A 20,805-nucleotide genomic window follows, 5' to 3' on the forward strand; every position below is an offset into this window, starting at 1 on the left:
TTGTTATGATGTTTCTATTTTTGTTTTTTCCTAGACCGAGAAGCCAATGTCTGCTATCAGGAGTTCGATGTGCCTAAAGATTTTCCGATTGAATTAAGACAATATATTCCAAACATCAAGTACAGTCACGACGAAGCTGGGTTTGTTTATTTACTCTCTTCAGCACTGTTTGCTTTCAGTTCAGTGCTTCATATACTGTCTTTTGGGGGTGTCACGTTACTCAGTTTAAATTACCAGTTCTAGGTGACTGGTTCAGTTTTTCTCTGGCATGTGTTATTTGAATCAATCAAGCAGAAAATGTGAAAAGTCAGGAAAAGTTAACACCCTGTTATATTGTAGTGCATGTGTCTAAAACTTCAAACAACCGTAAGGTGCATTAGAGGTCTGCTGGAAAGACATAAATTGAAAACAGAGTCACTTTATAGGGCCTCATTGCCAGTGCCACGGACTTTAGTATTTACTCATACCACTGGATGATGATGTCTGGATTCCCTTCTCATTGTGAGTTCTGTTGCTGAGAATAATAGTTAACTACAGAAACAGGTGTTGGGCACACACATTTCTACAACCTTTTTCTTATTCTGGACTTTTTTCTACATTCTCATTCCACCAAGTCTTTCCTGGCAAAATGTGATTGGACTGAATTCCATACGCCTGGGTTTCCCACTAAACTTTTAATCCTGATTGGATGTAACAAATTGTTGTGGAGGAGAACAGATATATAAAGGTGCCCCATGTGTTTTTTCATCCTTTATGCTGGTCATGTGAAGGTTTCCTGATTTTTAAGAAGTCTGGCTTTTTAGTTGAAGACATGCTTGATAACTGATGATTGAGTGTATGTGCTTGTGTGGTTGTATGGATGGGCAAATCACTAAATGTGGGCAGTTGTGAATGGATGCATGGATAGATAAGTGAGTAAGTGAGCAGCAGCGGAAATGGAGAATAATCTCTTGCCACCAACATGACTGTGCCAGTCATGCAAATTACTCATCATCTTTCATGATTATCCACCTAAGCACTTACCACTTTCTTCTATTGACCCAGCCAGCTGCCATTGACCCATTCAACCTTCAAACCATTGTGCAGTCAAACTCCGGTCCATCCATACTCACCAATTCATCCTTCAGTGCGCTCACTCATCCGTCTTCCCTTTTACAACTTTCAATATTTTATTTTAAAGCCTTGTTTTGGTTTTAATTTGACAGCAATTTGAAAGGTCTGAACAACACTGTGACCATTAAAATCCCTTGGATTAAAAAGATAATTGGAAGGGCTTCTGCAAAGAAAAGTTGTTTTAAAAAAAAAAGAGAACTGTACATAAAAGTCAAGGGTGGCCCCTACGCTATGGTGGAGGAGCGTCGCTCCACTGCTGAAAGCAGAAAAAAAGGGATAATAAAAGTATTTTATTATCCCTTTATTTTTCCGCTTTCGTAAGGCTGGCGGGGCCAGCCTCCTCCACGTAAACAAGTAGAGGAGGAGTAAAAGTGCACTTCTAAGTGTGCCTGTCCGTTTGCCGGCCAAACTGACATGCACACTTAGAAACTCTCCACTCAGCTGAATTTTTCAGCCAGGTGGAGACCAAGCACAGTGCCCCACTCCCTCCCTGAGCGGCATTTCTGCCCACTCAGGCCAATTAGGGCACTTCCTTCATGGCGTGTAACAGCATGAGAGAAGTGTTGGGATTGGTTGGGGAGGGAAGAAGACGAGAGACAGCAGGAGCGGCTAATCACAGAGGGGCAGGTATGTTTATTATTATTTTTTTACTTCTCCCCCACCCCGCCTGCTTCGCATGCTTCCCCACTTTCCCCCCATCCACTTCCTGGCAGCAGACACAACTGATAAAAGGCTGAGGCTGACCAACCTTTAACATCCATTTTAAATAAAAATGAATAACCGTGTTACTTTTATGGGCATTCGTATAATCTCTTCAGTCTAGTACACTTCAAAAGATAGTATATCTATGACCGGAGGTTGGCATTTACTCAAATTTGGAAAAGTTAAGCACAGTGCAGCAAGTACTAACCCATGTAAAGTGTGGTGTGAAGTCGAAATATGGATGTGAATTTTTGGCCTGTGGTGATGTGGTTGGTGCAGGAGCTTAGAAATTATATTTATCCTGTCTGCTGCCATGTGTTCACTTGTAAAGTTGTAGGTATTCTGCATGTTCCATGCAAAATCTATCATTGATAATGGTATCATTTATGGCTGCAGTAAATATGTTTAATGACTTTTAACTTTGTTCATTTTAGGGTTACCCTGTGAATAAGGTTATAGTTAACAGAATTTTTGAAAGACAAATAGTATTCTTCCACATCTGCGAAGCCCACAGACTACACCTTCTTGAACAAATCCTTAATCAGTTCTGCTTCTTGGCCGTACTCAACACTTCAGGGATGTCCCCAAATATAGGCTTTTGCCAAACTATGTAACGTCCTAGATTTTAGGCCTCACGTGAGACAGCTCATGCTTACGAGATCTTAAAAAGGACTTAGAACACGCCCAATACATACTATTGGTTGACTTCATCGTTACTGTCATTTCCTTCCTTCTCATTTGTCAGTGAGTGCCAGTTACACTTTCTCTTTCTGTGGTTGTCTCTTTGATGGCGCATGGATCAAGTACTGAATAATATCTTTATCGGTGTCCTTCACTGCTCAGATTGAGGTATTTTTTCTTCCCTCTCACTCTGTTGCTCGTTGCCACTGTCCCTTCTGCCCCATTGCTTATTGCCCCCTCTATCCCCTTTGCTTGTTGCTCCGGCCCCCCTCACCCCATTTCTTGGTTCATGTCCCTTCTTCCCCATTTCAAGTTGTGCAACGCTTAAACGTTTATTATTTCCCTGATCCTTTTAATGGCACGGTAACAGCTTGAACTGCACTCTGATGCCCAATGAGTTCTCAACACTTCCCAAGACCCTTTAGTTACTTTTATGACCTTATGTTGCATTGAGGGCATCATAAGCCTGGGAAAAACACACTGAGTAGTTAAGGCTGACAGACCTAATAGGCCCAGTATTTGTAGTGATACGCTGATGCATTTGATCGTATGCTAATATTTGTAATCATATGTTAATAAGCTTATTTGGTTTGTGCAGACATTAAGGGCCTTATTTGGTGGTCCCACAGCAGAGTTGTCAAACTCACGGGGAAGACACCACCACCATGGCGGTGACACTCCCCTCTCCCCCCCCAAATATATTACAATGTTCCCAACAGGCTGACCGGTGGGAACATTGCAATACGCGTACCTACCCGTCAGTCCGGTGGGAACAGTGCTACAGTAGAGGAGTCTGCTCCCTTAGGTGATCCGAGTCCTCAACAGTAACACAGAGGGGGTCGACCAGCACCCACAGACAGTGCACATTCCAACGGTGCTGGGCAGAGGGGGGCCCTGCACTGCCCATGCCATGCCATGGGCATGGGCAGTGCAGGGCCCCCGTGGCCCCAGCACTGGCTTTCTGCCATCCTTTCCATGGCGGGGTCTGCCTGCCAAAGTCATAATTTGATGGTTGGACCGCCTGAAGTGCGGCAGTCTGACTGTGAGGCTGGACCACCAGCCTTGTAGTGAGGCCGATAATCTCAAAAACATTTGTGCCAAAACATATGTAGTGATATCATAACCTTGTTCTTCATAACTCTAATAAAATAACGGCAAAACCAAGTAGCTCTTTTATCTATTTCTGTCAGTTTTTTAATGCCATGTTGCACAGCAGCATGGTTGAAAGAAAAATAAAAGCTAAGACACGTCCAGCATTGTCTGAGTCATAGCACTTTTTAAAATTTACTTTCAAAAAGGCTACAAAGCAGTCACGCTGCTGTGCAACATGGCTAAAAACACGGTCAAAACTAATAAATCTTGCATATGCCAGTGCTTGTCTTATATGCTGCTTTAAGGTCTGCAGGCTTATTTGAATTCTGGGCACCCCAGCACCTGAAAACCGTTGATCTTTGATAAAGGTCTTTAGAATGGTGGTAGGTTTTTTTCTTATAAGCAGGTGACCAAGAAATTGAAGTTTTGATTGCCAAAGTATTTTAATCTTAAAGAAGGTACAAATTACTAGCTATCCTATTTAGCCAATTTTATTTAGGACACAGAGGCAAGGATTTCACACTTTACTTCATTCTTTACTCAATCTCAGCATCAAAAGTATCATAACATTACAATAAATCAAGGGCTATGCATGTCCTGTGATTGCGAGAAACACAAAACACCACCAGTCCACCAATCATTGCAAAGCTATTCCAGATATTACAGCCCTCAAGAAAAAACACTTCCTCTGATTCACAAAGCTTACATGCACTTTTAAAGTAATTTTTCTACTTTTTGGTATTCTGAAACTTCGATTGTAAGACACTATTTTTTTTTTTTTTTTTTTAAGTAAGTCCAGAAGTGCATCTGACCAACCAACAGCTGGCACTATGACACCTTCCCTTAGAAAATAGTGAAGGTAGGGACTTAAAATAAAACCCCATAGGAAATAATGTTAAGTTGGTGGGGGCCGGCAAGAGTCTGAAGGCAACAGTAGCCGGACAGTCTTGACTCGGCGTAGGGAGGCGTGGAGGCGTAGAGGGCGGGGCTTGCGAACAGCCCGAGGGAGCAGCGGCCGAACGTGGAGCTGAACGCAGAGGAGCTAGATGACTGTGGTCTCTTCCTCACGAAATTGGATGTGGCGCCGGATGTGGAGCTTCAGAGTCGGTGGGGGGAGGGAGAGGGCCTAGCGGTGCTCACGAGATGCCCCACCCAGACGTGGAGGCCCCCACCCCCTGACGGAGCGCAGGGGTCAGAGACCCCAGGAGACCCAGGAGTGTGGCAATCAGAGAGCTGGAGTGTGGCGCGTGTTGTATCATTAAGTGCGAGTTCCGATCGCAGCAGAGCGAGGCCTAGAAAACGTGTTGAAACCACGTGCCACATGATTCCTACCGATTCTCCCCTTAAAGCCTTCCAAAGCCCCCACAAAAACTGGCATATACCGATAAGGCCTACTTGTTACCGTGCTAACTGTACTACTATGAGACTGTCTTGAGGCACATGAAAGACTAAGACTGAGGCTAAGACTAAGAAGGAGCGCCGAAGGGCTAGGTGTTGAATACTGGACCGCCTTGATTAGACTCTACCCTACAGTTCCCAGCATCTTATTAGATATGCAGTAGAATTAAATTGCAATAAAGCCCGAATCATAAAAGCCACTGTTTAAGGCTAAACTTTTGCCAATTTACAGGAATAATTCACAAGACCAAACAGCAAAAAAGCCACTGGACTCTCTGAAGCCATAAGGGGGCCCTTGAAGCACTCCATGGAACTGCACCATTGAACTGCAAAATTGCATGGTACTGCAACCAGTAAATTGCAACTGAACAGAGTTTTCCTTGAGTGTTCTTGTGCCCCCGGCCCGCGGAGATAAAACGAAATAAAGTGTGTGAAGGGGCAGAGGGTGAGGCAGCGCTCAGTTGTGCTGAGGCAAGTTTCTAGCGGCAAGCTAAACTGAATCAAGCAGACTAGCAATTTTTATGCTATATAATTCTATATTGTGAGGGCTATGCAACCACTCAAGAAACCAAGAGCACAATATCTAAACAAATATTTGACGTATCACCGAAAGACAATCTGCACTAATAGCTCTCCTTCCACCACCCCACTCTGAACACTACTCAGGACACCAGCCAGTTCATTGAACAAACAACTTGAGCGAATCCGGTGCTAAGCTGGCCTATGTCTCCCCTGGAGGGGGCCAGACACAGGAGTGGGCTCTGGAACCAGGGCCAGGAGAGGCAATAACAAATTTACCAACACTAAACTCTCTTAGAATTTTTAATCTTCCAGGGCCGGTACCTAAGCCACAAAAAGTACAAAAAAATACAGAAAAATTGGAAAGAATATAGAGTTTCAAAATATTTGGGGGTTGTTGGAAACCAGCATATAGGATCTTTTCTTTATGGGCAGCTCATGGCAAGTTGAGGAGACAACCCGAAACAGCTCAACAGACTCAATCCAGGTATATGGGACTGAGACCATCCAACCACTCAAACATGATCAAAATGGGAGCGGTGGAAGATGACAAAGGAGGGTGCCCTACTTGCCTGTAAGCCCCGTAATCAAAGTAAACTTTATGAGGATTACTGCAATCGCCACAGAACCCATAAAACCGAAGTGTCACAACGGAGATGACTACGAACCGGACGGCGAGGCAGGTCAGTCGCCGGCAGATGGGCCCAAAGCCCTAAAGGATCACAAGGCAGGCCTTAAGCGAAAGGATACAAACACTAGGACAACAGATATACATAATTATTTTACAAGAGCGAGGAGTGGGGCAGGAGAAGGAGAATCCATCAGTCCTATGGATAACCAAGTTACACAGACTTCCGCTGTTCTTCCCACTCCGATATTGGAGCTTGATCCATTACACAAACTGGACAAGCACAAGATCCTGCTAGCTGTGCTACAAGTTTCAGCCTGGATGCTTCAATAATTGGAGAATTGCTAGAACTGGCAGATACTGCATTGGCAGAAAGCATTGACCACGGACCAGCTCCGATGGTAGTAACATCCAGCCAGCCGAAAAGGGGGCAGGCTGTATCACCAAGCAACAATAAACCGCAAACAGTGGTAGAGAATCATCAGCTGGCACAATCACAAATAGGGGAGGCCCATGCACATGAAATCGCTGGCAATAGCCAGACCTATTCTACCCACCTACAATGTACAAAAGAAGTTCCCCAGGCGCTATTCATTGCAACAGCTCAAAATGCCTGGACATTGCAGGAAAATAGTGTGGAAATGCCAGGCCCGAAAATGAGATTGGGGGATGTATGTGGAGATCTTGGGAGAGGGAAACTCGCCCAATGAGGAACCGGGAGAAGTGGGCAGATCAGACTACATTATAAACACCATTAATGCCTCTCTCCTAGCAGCAGTTAAAACACTTACTTGGCAGTCACACAAGATGGAGATCCATCTAGAACTAACCCACATGCTGGTTCAAAGTGTACTCACGCTAGTCAATAAATTGAACTCATTAACTGGAAAGCTTGACAAGTGGGGTAATAGATGGAAAGATGACAACGCGGTGGAAGGGACCCGCAAAAATGAAATAATAGATGAATTATCGACTCTGCCAGACCAGCTAACTAGCCTAATCCAACAATGTAAGCAGCCAATGAAACTAACAAAAAAAAGAACAGCGGGACGCCAGTAGGAAAGCAGCAAGACACAGCGCCTACCAAATTAACCTGCAAAGGGGGGTCTACTGCACCCATAAAAGGTGAGGAAGGAAGCAGGGAAATGGAATCAAACAACAGGCAATCAATTGTGTCACACCCAATACTGTTGACCCCTGTAGACACTAATGCTTTAAAAAATAGCATAAAAAGGCAAATTCTGGAAGTAATCTCCAAAACACTATGTGAGTTTGATCTTAGTATCAATCAACAATTACAACTAACAAGGCGTCAGAAGAAGTTGGAAAAAACACTCAAAAGCCACAAAAAAAACAATAGACTGATTTGAACTGGGAAAGTCACACAGGATTCAGGGAATATGCCAGTGCAGATCGAGACCTATCCACTTTTCCATCAGAGATGGCTATCTACTTTGGTACCTGAAGCCCGCTCTCACGTACACATCGCCCCAGTAACTGGGAAAGACGCGGGTGGAAAAGGGAAACATAATTCTCAAGTGATCAAAAATGTGGAAGGCAGTCATATTACTTGGTTGACAGAATCTGCGATAGGTCTAGGGCAGCACCCTGTAGTCGAGGAGGAGATGACCCTACAGGAGGGGCAATCTTAAACAATGTAGATATTATGTGCCTTCAGGAAACCTGGACGATGGAGCCACAAACCATTCTGGGCTACATAATAACTCAGTTCCCTTCCCAAAAGAAAAACTTGTTTGGAAGACATATGGGTGGTCTCGCAATGTACATTAAATTAGACTTAGCTGTTAAACTGGTGCCTCGGGAAATATCGACTAGTGAAGTCCATACGATAACCATATATAGCTGAGCCCTCACCAAGAATACAATACCGAATTCAGTCATAAATTTCTACATATATCCCAGTCGGGAAAGTAAACAGACAAAAGGTTTAATCAATTTTGTCTCTATTAAGGGAATTTTTCTATGAGTATCCGGATCATGAACATCTAATCGCAGGAGACTTTAATATTCAACACCTAGGCCAGGAGGTGGGGCTCCCTGGAGAGTCCATAAGATCAGCCCTAGAAACCTTTTTCAAAGAACACAAATTTAGATTGTCCAATTGCAGCAACACACTTGTGGGCATACTCAAAAACATTTCTACACTAGGCTATGTTTTCTTAAGCCCAGCATTACTGTGTAGATGCCTAAGTCATAAAGTGACCGAAAGATCTGAGAGGGATAACAATCCCGTTGTAATAGACATAGACCTTGAAGTGGTGAGACATTAGTCCTATAAGGTCACCAGACAGCAATTATCAACTAACCTATGCCCATTGACAAAGAGGATCAAATGGAGCGTGACCAGCAAGGGAAAATACGACCTCTGGAAGCAGGCCAATGGCCCATCAAACTTTGAAAGCGAGACAAGCAAGATCAGTGACCAGTGGGCAAATGCGATAAAGAATTTACACACTTCTTTATGCTGTCCAGCGCAGCAAGGGTTCGCAGGAAGCAAAAGGCAAAAAGCAGATATGCTTACGGCAACTAGGGAATATACACATAACAAAAAAAAATGCAGGCGAGCAGAAATGCGATGCAGAAGGAACAAAACCCCGGAAGCAGAAGCTCTTAGGAGGAAGGCGAGGAAAAAGCACAAGATAATAACATGGAAATTAAAGCAAAAGAAGATCGAAGAATGCTGGGTCCATTTATGCGCATTACTGCCTACGAGCAAAATCAGAGAATTTTGGGACTACATCAACTCATTGCTACACACATCTGCAAATAAGGTCAGTGCGATATCTACCAACGCTTGGGAAAGCCATGTTGGCAACCTCTCTGTGGGACCAGAATCCACTGAAGGCAAGGGTACTACGGGGTGGCAGCACAATCTAGACGGCCTAGAAAATACGGCGTTAATGGTCACACTCAAATCAGCTAAAATGGTGCTCTGCAGCATCAGGCGGGATGGAGCTCCCGGGCCAAATGGCCTTCCAGGGAGCATATTTACAGGTGCTCAAGACTATTGGGCTGAACCTCTGACCACTCTTTTCAATGACTACCTACATTATTCTGCTGTCCCGGAGGCCTGCAAAGGCTCAATACTGCACCCAATCTTTAAAAAAGGAGACTCTACTCTCCCATAAAACTATAGGTTAATAGCACTACTGGATGTGGATGGCAAGTCCTATGCAAGGGTTCTGCTCCAAGAGCTTGAAAAATAGATCACTGAAAATAACATCATACCAATATATCAAACCAGCATTAGACCTAGCTCCTCCACCCTAAATAATGTTCTTGCTCTGTTATACCTAGGTCAGAAAGCACTGAAATCACCTGCACAGCCGCCTTTTGCTTGTTTCATTGATTATAGTGCGGCCTTTGATGGTGTTGTGTGCTATACCCTCTGGAAGAAGCTAGCGATGTGGGGGATGCCAAGGAAATTGTTAGCTTCTATAATCACACTTTATTCTGACACCTGGGTGAGACTCAAGATCACAAATACACGTTACCAAGAAAATACTCACCAACAAAGGACTAAAACAGGGATGCGTTATCGCCCCCACTCTCTTTAATCTGTACACGGCTGACCTTGGCTCGGAATTGCTCAGAGGAAATACTCTCCCCCCGAAACAGGGTAAGACAGTGCACCCCATAATTCAATATGCAGATGATCTGGTCCTGCTTGCTCAGACCTGATAGGGTTGAAAAGGGGTCTGTGCATATTACATAGCTACAACGAAAAAAAGCATTAAGGACAAACGTGGCAAAAACCAAGGTCTTGGTCTTTGGATGTAAGACCAAAAAACATCAAAAAGAATGGAAACTCAGTCCGCTAAAATAGAAACGGAAGAAAAATATCATTACCTTGTTTGGCTATCGAACACGGGGAAAATATCATATTAGGTAGCGGCACTGAGAACTAAGGCAGCGAGAACTACTTATTCTTTAGCAAAACTCCACCTCCGTCTGCAATCACCAACATCAGGGGCAATCAGGAGAGTAACTAAAGCGAAACTACTACCTGCTATCACCTATGGACACCTTGCTTATCCCGGTTGGTTGATTACACCACTGGGGAAGTGCCAAATGAGAGCCTATAAAAGGATATTCCAGATGCCCAAATCTACCAGACATGCAGGGATACGTCTACAATTCAACATAATAAGAATAGATATAAATTGCAAAATGGATATAATCAAGCTTTTCCACTGTGTCTGCAGGGCAATATTGACAGCTTGAGAGGGTCCCTGAAAGCAATCTTTGAAGATGATTCTAGCAGCTGGTCCATCTATCTCAGGCAAGCCAAGGAATTTTTCAATTTATCTCATCGTTCTCATCAGAACCCCTCATATTGATGGCCCTGCTGAAAAAGACTTTGAAAGACCATGGTGTGCGAGCTTCAAGAGAAAAAGAGATTGCCATAATCAGGTATGTTAGTGGAGCAGAGACTTTAGTCAAGTCTCATATAACTACTAATGCCCAATTGTACGTGAAAGCAACACTGGGAGCCCGTATGTTTCGGAGTACCTTGCACATGTGTCTCTTAACACTCCTCGTCTGGGACTTTAGATGCAATTGGAAGTCAACACGAGGATACTCACAAGAATGCACCCTATGTAATTACCATACTGAATCCATAATACATTCAATATGTTACTGCCCGTACTTGGCCTCAGAGAGACGTCAATTACTAAAACCTCTTCCTGAAACATGGCTTGAGAACATGCAAAGAAGCCGTAAAATATATATTCACTGCAGAGATCCCTATGAAACTGGCTTGTCTTGGGAAATTCTTCACTATTATGAGAAAGGCTTGCCGTTTGCTCGGGCCAGCAACGTGCTGGAATCAAAAGGGGAGATGTGGCCCCTAAAGAAACGTTATTGTCAAAATGGCTCATTCACTAATGCCAATTTCACTCATACCTATCCTGTCTTTGACCAAGATCATGGTGATGCACAATAGACAGGGAACTTCCACTTGAACTCCTGGTCTCTACTACTCTGTTCCACAGTTTTCAAACGTTATACTCTGTTTAAATACGATGTTAGACTGCCCAGATAAATTTCAGTGGCGCTTGCACTCTCATTGCTGTTTTAATAGCTCTTTTTTAGCATTTGCACTAACATGTTTAAGTTTTAGATTTTTTAAAGACATGTGAAACCAGACTCTCGGGACAGGCCCTATTAGCTCTTGCACTCTCATTGCTGTGATTTTAGCACTTTATGGCATTCACACTCTAAAACTCAGAATTTTATAATACCTTGATATCAGATTGCTAGAATTTTATAATAAGTTGATATCAGATTGCTTGCTCTTGAACTGTTGTTGCTGTGATTATAGCAGTTCATGGCATTCACACTCTAATTGTAAAACTGAGAATGTTATAATAACTTGATATCAGATTGCTAGAATTTTATAATAACTTAATATCAGACTGCTAGGACAGGCTCAATTGGCCTACTCATTTTTATTGTTGTGATCACATTGTTGTATTATAACATAGGATAAGAGATATCCCTTTTTGCATTTTCACTGTATTTTAAGCTAAGATTATAGAATTTGATAATATCACAGGCAACGTCAGACTTTAAGGATAGCCTCTACTGGTGTTTTGCACTTTCAATGCTAAGATTATAGCATTTCAAAACATCTGCACTTTCATTGTAGGCTATAGAAATGTGATACCAATTGATTTGATACCAGACCTTAGGATTGTCTTCATCGACATTTGCACTTTCTTTGCTGGGTTGACACTATTTTATTACTATATATGACAAGATGTATTTTATTGTATTTTATGCATGTTTTTTGTATTTTGTCTATTTTGTCTATTTTAATTACATTTGATTATTTAAAATAGATAAACATATACATAAATTAATAATAAAAATTATTAAAAATATATAAAAATAGTATATATATATTTAATTATAAAATGTTTAACCTATTTTCAATTAAAAAATAATGTAACAATTTTAATACTATACATCACTTTTAATTATTATTAATGCACATTAACATTTTTCTTTATTTTGATTTTTTTAAATTTGAATTACAGAAAAATAAATTTAATTTAGTATAGTTCCACTAATTAAAGTTTTAATTCAAAATTAATTTAAAAGTTCTGTGGCATTTCTTCTTAATTTGTTTTACATTTATAGTACATATAAATAATTAATTTACATGAATATTCTTTACCATACGAAGATTGTAACTTTGGGGTTGAGATTTCCGCATGGCAAAGTACATGGGGAAAAAATTAACACAAAAATAAATACTAAAAGTGATGTATAGATTAAATTAAAATGAATGTAATTTTTTAAAAATTATATTTGTTACAGTATTTTTAAATTCAAATTCCATCCCAGACGTCAGCGAGAACTTCTATGCCACTCTAAGCTGTAAAGTTTGACCATGGACTCCGACCAGGCTCTCCTGATGATAACTGAAGCCTTGTCCAGGAGCCCAGGGATCTCCAAGCATCTCTGAGCATCGTCTGTGCTATCAGTCGTAATGAGAGTTCTAGGATCATTTGATGTGAGTTGCTGTGTGCATCCTTTAACATTTGTGGACCCTGTAGATGGATTAGAGCAACCAAAGAAAGTTTCAAAAGAACTGGAAACTAGACTTGCAACCTCCATATCAGTGCCACAAGACCATACTTGCCTTCTGTAGTCCCACCTGTGCCTTTAGCATCATAAGCTCTAAGAAAAGAGGAAATGCATATCCAAGAAACAAAGTCCTGAAGGAAGGCATCCCTCATAAGTGAAAACTAATGTTTTAACTGAAGTTTTGCAACCGAAGCAGGTTTCTGCTGAGCCACTCTTACCCTTTAGTGAGGCATTTACTAACACCCTAATAGGTAAATTGGCCAAGCTCTATTCTGGGCCACCCATGTCCGTCACCATCGCCCTGCACCTGACGATCCTGCCTTCCTAACTCAACATACCACTGCAGACAGCTTAGCACTCGACCAGCAGGGTCAATCCAAATACTTTTTCTACCAAGCAGAGTGCTTGCTCTGCACATCCCTTAAGCAGCCACATAGGCTTCGGTACACACATTCACAAAGCACTAGTGTCTCGGCAGTCAGGTCCTTTAAGAGGAGCATTTTGCCTGCTCGTCCTACTGGACTGTTTGTCCTGAGCCAATTCACAGTCCCACCATCTTGGGAGGTACTACTTTAGACTCTATTCATAAGGTGAGAAATCTGCTGTTAGAAGTATGCATCAGAAGATCTTTTTGGTTAATACTTTATATAACCACAGATTCTTCACCGAAACACCCACCTCCCCATCTGTGAACTGGACTTATTTCCATCTAAAATGTTCAAATCTTGAGATCTGCACTCTGGTCCTACCAATCTGACGTGGGCTCTGTGTCTGAGTGAGCTAACTGAAGACAAAGCAACTGACGTCAGAGTATGTAGGTGGCACCTACATGTGATGAAGCACATCATATCTGGAGTGGAACAACATGACACCCTCTACCGGTGCAGAGGTACTGCTGAAAGGTTTCTGGATCCGTTGTGACACCTCAGGAGTATTCACATTGTTGGGAATCTGTGATTATACACAGTGTCCACCAGAAAGATTGTTGCCTTCAGTAAGTAACTTGTTCTTCTTGTGCGTATCTGCTTTCAAGTGATAATTCTTGGGAGGCATTAGTCTGAAGGTAGTTTTGTTGCAAATTACAGCTGAAGCTCGTTTACAGCATACTACTCTCACGTGCCAATGCAGTGGTAAGGCCATGGACACAAGGTTCCTCAGCTCGCACAGGTTGTAAACTCAGCCATTTATTCTTTAGGTGAGATGGGGTGTGGATTCACCAGCCCAAACATGGACAGGTGCAGATTATCCACAAATTCGCAGCTATGGTATAGAAGGCAGTTTCCACAACATTATGAGCACTGTCTGGGAGTGGTGCAGACTCCTCATAATGCAGGGTCCTTTGGAAATGTTATCTGATGGAAGAGGTGTGAAGTAAGCAGATAAACAGTTTGACGTCATATGATGTCAACTATAAGATTTCCCTACTGATGTCTCAGAAACGGACCCTTGCTAAATTGGTTTTCCGTGGAGTGCTCTGTTGCTTACTAGAAAAGCAGCACGTCTCCTTCTCATCGGAGTATTGTCAATTATCTACTGCTTAATTTCCATCCTTCAGACAAAGATAAGAATACATTTGTGATGCTTTGTTCTAAAGATTGATAACATAAGATAGAAACAGCTCTCTACTGTGTGACAGCTACATTCTTTGCAGGTGTATGAAGAAGGAGCCCCAAGTGCAGAGGCATCAACATGACTAGGCCTCCTCTTTGCCAGTATTATTCATTATCTTTCTTGAACCATTCCACTAAACGCGCCCTACCTTTTGTCTCTTCTCTTAACAACAGTTGGACTAACGATGATAGCCTATGGATGAATTATCTCATAATCTGATTGGCAGATATGTTTTATCAAAAGAGTATACGATTTTTTAAAAACGAGGTTTACTATCAGATCATAAAATTAACTTAAACCGAAATAGATTCTGGAACCCAGTAGCGTACAACAGTGCTAATCAGGACAAATAAATCGGTTAATTTGGAGAACAGTGTAGGGAAACCCCGACAGTATGCAAGTTAAATTTATTGAGAATGTTTTGTTAACTCGACAACGTGAATCATAGGCCGTTCGCCAAGATGTAATAGTTGTTTTGCAGTGTACAAAGCAATGCCTTAGTTATCTAACTACGTGCTAAAGTGGGGACTTCGCTGTATATTTTTATGCAGGTAATAAAATGTAAGTGGAAACACTGCATGATGCATTCTATGCCAAATGTCAAGAGTGAATGAGCCCCCTCCTCAGTAAAACGCCAGGGTGTTTGGCACTGTCAAAGGGCAGTGAGGGTCAAGAAACTTGTCATACTTTGACAGGATATGAAAAGCCATGTTTTAAGGGTGACACAAAACATTAAACGGATGTCCAAAAGCCGCAGGTTTATAGGCAGCATGTCCCAGTGTTCAGCTAATACATACGAGAAAGCATGCTGTCCCATTTGGGCTTTTGGTATTCGAGGGTCCCGCACAAGTCGAGCGGAAGTGAATATAAGTGTATGATTCGGAAGATAAGAAAACAATTTAGATTGCAGGCCCTGTAGTCATTTTGGTAGAAAGGTTTTTATACTGCACAGAAGAAAAAAAACTCTTAAAAATGCTGTTTTGGTTTCAGTACTTAAAATGTTATGCTTTGATTTTTGTTTTGCAGGCCGTTAAGATGTGTAGTCCTCATTGCTCTGACAGACATCGAAGAAGAAGAAGAACTTTTTTCCAATTATTACACAATTGTTCACTAAGAGGAACGCGAAGGTTGAAGATGAACTGTTTTTGAGTCTATTATAATTTAAATAAATAGCTGCAGTATTATTCACTCATACGTGTAATGAATTGCAGCCACATGGAATGAGGAGATAGTTTAATAATACATTACTATGGATTGTACGGACAGTCGTCATTGCAGAACTCCTCACTGTGAAAGTTATTGTTGCTTGTAGCATGCAATGTGCTGGGATGGAACGAATGTATTTATTTAAAGGTGGTCCCTTACTGCTATTATGAAAGGTTGCATGTTGCAACCTGAGGCTTTTTTAGGTCTCTGTTGAAGCTGTTTTTTCCACGACTGCTATTGCTTGGTGGAGTTCTCAGAATTCCCCCTCCAGGTGAGTGTTCTTGGGATACTGAAGCAATCCCTGCAGTATGCTGTTACTGGGCAGCATACTGCAAGGGTATTGTAGTGTACTCCCAGAGACTAACTATGCAGCATTACTCCCATTGGGTACTTGGCCCTCATATGGTAGTGAAGTCAGATTTCTCAAAGATTGTGTTTGACTGATGAACAAGATAAATACTTTTATCCTCTGTCTTGTAAATCGCAATTTTTTGTCAAAACCGTGATTATAGGATGGAAAAGAAAATCGCAACTAAGGTACCAGGAGAGGTAATTGATGCCAGGGGAGTGCCCTGTGCACTCAGATGTATGAAAAATGTGAATAAAAACAAAAAACAAATTTGCCACAGTAACTGCCATTTTGTATTTCGAAACAGATAAAAAATGAGATTTTTTTACTTATGAAAATGAATAAATAAAATCATCAAGGCTATGCTTGGGTGGAAACCATGGTAAGATACCCAGTTGATGGTCGATGTGCTTGACCACAGGCCACACATTAAATCCAATTACAGGGAGAGTCACCCTTCACTCCCAAAAGGGACAGGGTAGTTTGCAACTATAATAACGAAGATTATTTCCCCTTTTGTTCTAATGTCTTGTGCCACCTTCCACTTTTTATAACTGTGGAACTTTAAACCACCACAGCAGTACTGGTTGAAAAACGCAGTTTGACCTAAACAGTGTATGGTGGAAATAATCTTTGCTCTTATACTTGACCCTGCAGCCACAGACCCCAGCTGTGCACACTCCTGTCCAGTGGGAGTAGTAATTCAGTACATCAACAAAAAAATGAAAAATCTTTGGAAAAACGCAGTTAAAAGTTAGTTATGGTTCAGTGAATAAAAACTCGAAAACATCCTGAAATTCGTTGTTATAGCATGCGGTTCCCACTGTGCTCAGTCCACCACTTTGCAAATGGTAAATCAAAACAATGGTGTGTGCCAAGAGCAAAACATGGCAGGTGTGAGTTACGCTGTGCATTGTGGGTTGCATACCATAACTGGCGAACTTCCAGGCTTTTCCTATGTATGTGTGTGTAAAATATATAATTATATATATATATGGAAAATTTGAACAAAAATAGAAACGAGGTCCTAACTATAACTACCTAGTGGTGGCCGCCACTAGGTAATATATATTCATATACACATATATAGATATATATTTCCTACTGGCAGTTAGTAGTTATAGTTAGGACCATGTTTCCATAGAAAAAGCATTTTTTGACTTGCCTATATCTTTGGTTCTGTTTGATGAATCTTCACAAAATTTTCAAAAAAAAGTGTTCCTGAGAATCTAGTGGTACATGGGAAGTCTTGGGGTGATACATCAAGCGGGGCCGAGAAAAAGGGGAGGAGGGTCCAAAAAGTTGCATTTCCCATGTTAATTCCCATAGGGATTTTGAACATGACTACAGCCTGAACTGCTGAACGGAATTGCACAAATTTGGCCGAAAAGTGGCTTTTGATCCACAAAGAAGCCTTTTTCCTGTTTGGTGTAAATCCGTTAAGTAGTTTTTGAGATATTAAAATAAAAATCTAGAAATCTAGAGGTGCGAAGGATTCACGAATAATAACAAGTTTGTGCAGAGAAATGCACAGTTCTTATTGCTGCCAACATTTCAACCAAAAAAGTGTCGGCAGCCATCTTGGACTTTGGCTTCAGCCGAATCCCACAAAAAGACACCCTGACCCCAAAGCTCTGGTGTGGAGTCCACCCTTCCCCCAAACAGGAAAAAATGTGGAAAAATCACTTTTGTTTCTACTGTGAATTTGCGATGAATTTGTGAATAAGCTGCAAATAGAAAAAAAACAAGTGCTCTCTCTCCTGCGCTTGTTAAATCTGAAACCCCTGGGTGGGCCAGGTTCCAGGGGCATTGCCATTTTTAAAGGGAGGGGCCGTCCGCCGCCACCCCCCCCCCTCCCCTTTCTGCAGTTCAACCCTGGGGAAAGCCTAGCCCCGGGGAGCACCACTTACCCAGAGCTAAAATCTCATTAAATGCGGGGAGGACGCGTGGCAGCCTCGGGTACCACCACCTCCCCATGGCACATCTCTCCCTGTAATGCGGAGGGGACACCCTCCCCCCAGCAGCCTAGGGACTGCCACCTTCCTGGGGCTAAAAGATTGTGTGCGTGGAGGCCGCCCCTAGCCCTGAGGACCACCACCTCCCAGGGACACATCGCAAACTAATGCGGGGGTCACATGGACCCCCCTCCTCAGCCTTGGGGACCTCAAGTTCCCCGGTGCACACATTTGAAAACAGGTAGGGGGTTTGTAGCGGACCCCTAGGCCTCGGGACCACCACCTCCCATGGGCTATTGACGTTAGAGGGGGGCTCGCAGCCCCCTTGAGGAGCCAATAATGGCCTTGGGGACTGCCACCCCTCAGGGCCCTGCTCCTGCTATGTCCTGTAGTGCCCACCCCTGGGACATAGCTGTTTGCTGTGACTTGGCGGAAGCTTTGACAGCTCCCAGCAAGTCACAGCAAATTACGAGCAGAGATGAGATGCAGGCAGGGAACCAAAGGAAATATTGCTCTCATGGGGAGGCGTCTCCTGCAGTCACCAATATTGTGACTGGGTGCTCTGGGGGGCACCCAAGTCACATGGCTGGGCCCCGGGTGATGGGGTCCCCGTTGCGGAGATCGGCCATGAGGAGGGGGCCATGCAGCTCCCCCCCCCCAATTTTTTTTTTACATAATTAGGCCGGGCTCTGGGGTTTGGGGTCCCTGGGGCCAAGGTCAGCCTGGGAAGAGAGGCAACGTGCCCCCCCCCCCCAAAAAGTAAACCTGGTCTCTAATCATGGGGACCCCAGAGCTTAGATTAGCCTCGGGAGGGGGCTGTGTGGTCCTCCTCCCCAAAAAAACAAATACTTTTAGACTGGGCCCCAGGGGATGGGGTCCCTAGGGCCAAGCTTGGGCTGGGATGGAGGCACGCAGCCCCTCCCCACCCGAACAAATTAAATATTTATGCTTGGCCCCTGGGGATGGGTCACCAGGGCCGAGAACGGGGGCATGCAAACCTGCGGCCAATTATCGCTGTGCATTGCCAAAGGCTGTGTGCAGCGTGGGGTTGGATGGTTAGGGGTGTTGGCCGCAGGGACTGGTCAAAGGCCTTGCGCTGCACGGGGTTGGTTGGTTTTAGGGGTTCCGCTGTGCATGGCTGAAGGCCATGAGTAGCGTGTGGTTGGGTGGGTATAGGAGTTTGCAGCAGGGCCTGAAGCCAGTCGCTGCTGCGCAGGCCTAAGGCCATGCACGATTGTGGTTGGATTAACGTATAGTAATGAAAATTACTTAACAATTAAAAAAACGTAGAAATTCACTGAAAAAACCCAAAGATTACAGGGACGTTATAGTTGAGAAATAGAATGTAAAAAAACATAGAAATCAATAAAAAAAACAAAGGTTACAGGGACATTATCACTTTTTAAATGTACAAAACCATAGAAGTTCACTGTTATAGTTTGAGTTATTTCAAGTAATTATAACTCATGCCCTAAGGTAACTATAACTCACGCCCTTGCCATGCACTGCTAATTACACCACAAATTAGAGCACTCATGACATCCTAGATAACATCAGTGATAAGGTTACTGTAACATTTGCAGTAAAACTATTGAGAAAATTGTGCATGGTAGGGGTATGAGTTATAGGTACCTTAGAACACGGTTATAGTTACTTGAAATAACTAACTATAACAGGTGAATTTCTATGGTTTTGTATGTTTAAAAAGTGAACCTAGCTATAACATCCCTGTAACATTTTTGTAATTGAAGAAATATGTATATTCACTGAAAAAAAAGAAAGGTTACAGAGAAGTTATAGTTCGGTTCACGTTTTACCCACACAAAACCAAACAAATTCAGCAGTAATAGTTATACTTATGTTAAGAAACTATAACTCGTGGCCTAAAGTTACTTAACAGCACAAGTTATAGTTTCTTTAGATAAGTATAACTGCTGAGTTTCATTATTTTTGTGTGGGTAAAACGTGAATCTAAGTATAACCTCCCTGTAATCTTTTTTTTATTTTTTTTTTTAGGGAATTTCTATTTTTTTTAACGTAAGATAATATATTATTACCATACATTAATACAGCCAGCTCTGGGCACGGCCTTTGTCGGTTGTGTGGTGGGTGTTTACTATGTGAGTGGGTGCATGGCATGTTTTTTTTCCATTGGCCTACAGATCCGCGGATCCTTAGCGATATTAAACTGGGGGTCAGGCTGAATGTTGTGGTAAATCCAAGGATCCATGGGTTGGCTAAAAAAAAATGCTCAGAGACCCCTCTATGTTTGCTGTGGTGTCAGGATACCTATATATTAACCCTTTAAAAAAAAAAAAAAAAAAATCTCTCAGTGGCCCATCGGAGAAACAAAATGACAGCTGCAACTTTTCTTTCAGGTTGCCACCAGCCAATCAGGGCCTTGCTCTTGGGTTCGGATCCACGAATGATACGCATCCCTAGATATGTTTTTTCTTTTAATAACTCCAGAACTGCTGAACAGATTTACACCAAATTACAGCAAGCATTTGCAATGCAATGGGTCTCACTTTTGCTTGAGTTAGAGCTATTGGCATTGTAAATTCATAACTGGACTTTTCTTGACAAATAAATTGGTCAACGCTGCCTCATAATTTGGTCTTTTCCTGCCACATTATTCCAGTGGCCTGTATATAACTAAAGCACTTCCATTTACCTTCTTCCTCTAACTGCAGCTAAAAATGAAAATGTTGCATTTAGCATCCTAATTTAAATCTGTCAAGCTAATTCCAATAGTATACCACTTTCACCACCCCACGATCAGAGTTGCTGGCAGGTTAACATAATTCCCAAAACAAGACAACCACGGAGGAGTACCAAGAGAAATACACTAGAAGGATCACCCAAACATATCAAGAATGTTCAAACAGTCATAGTGTAATAAGGATGATAGGTTGGCCGGAATCATGGTTATA

General features: G+C 42.4%; 1 protein-coding gene across 2 annotated transcripts in view; it reads left to right on the forward strand.

Annotated features, from left to right (window-relative positions):
* The window catches only part of SETD9 (SET domain containing 9), a 141,782-nt gene extending 125,595 nt beyond the window's left edge, over window positions 1-16,187 (forward strand). Inside the window, exons 5-6 of one of the 2 annotated variants that reach the window (XM_069222329.1) lie at window positions 35-140; window positions 15,389-16,187. In XM_069222329.1, the coding sequence (XP_069078430.1) occupies window positions 35-140; window positions 15,389-15,476 (194 nt within the window). In that variant the 3' untranslated portion in view covers window positions 15,477-16,187. The remainder of the gene's footprint in view (window positions 1-34; window positions 141-15,388) is intronic. The other variant, XM_069222337.1, reaches the window with a different exon arrangement.
* The last annotated feature ends 4,618 nt before the right edge of the window (window positions 16,188-20,805 follow it).

This window comes from Pleurodeles waltl, chromosome 1_1 (genome assembly GCF_031143425.1).
Source record: "Pleurodeles waltl isolate 20211129_DDA chromosome 1_1, aPleWal1.hap1.20221129, whole genome shotgun sequence".
In the NCBI taxonomy this organism is placed as follows: Eukaryota; Metazoa; Chordata; class Amphibia; order Caudata; family Salamandridae; genus Pleurodeles; species Pleurodeles waltl.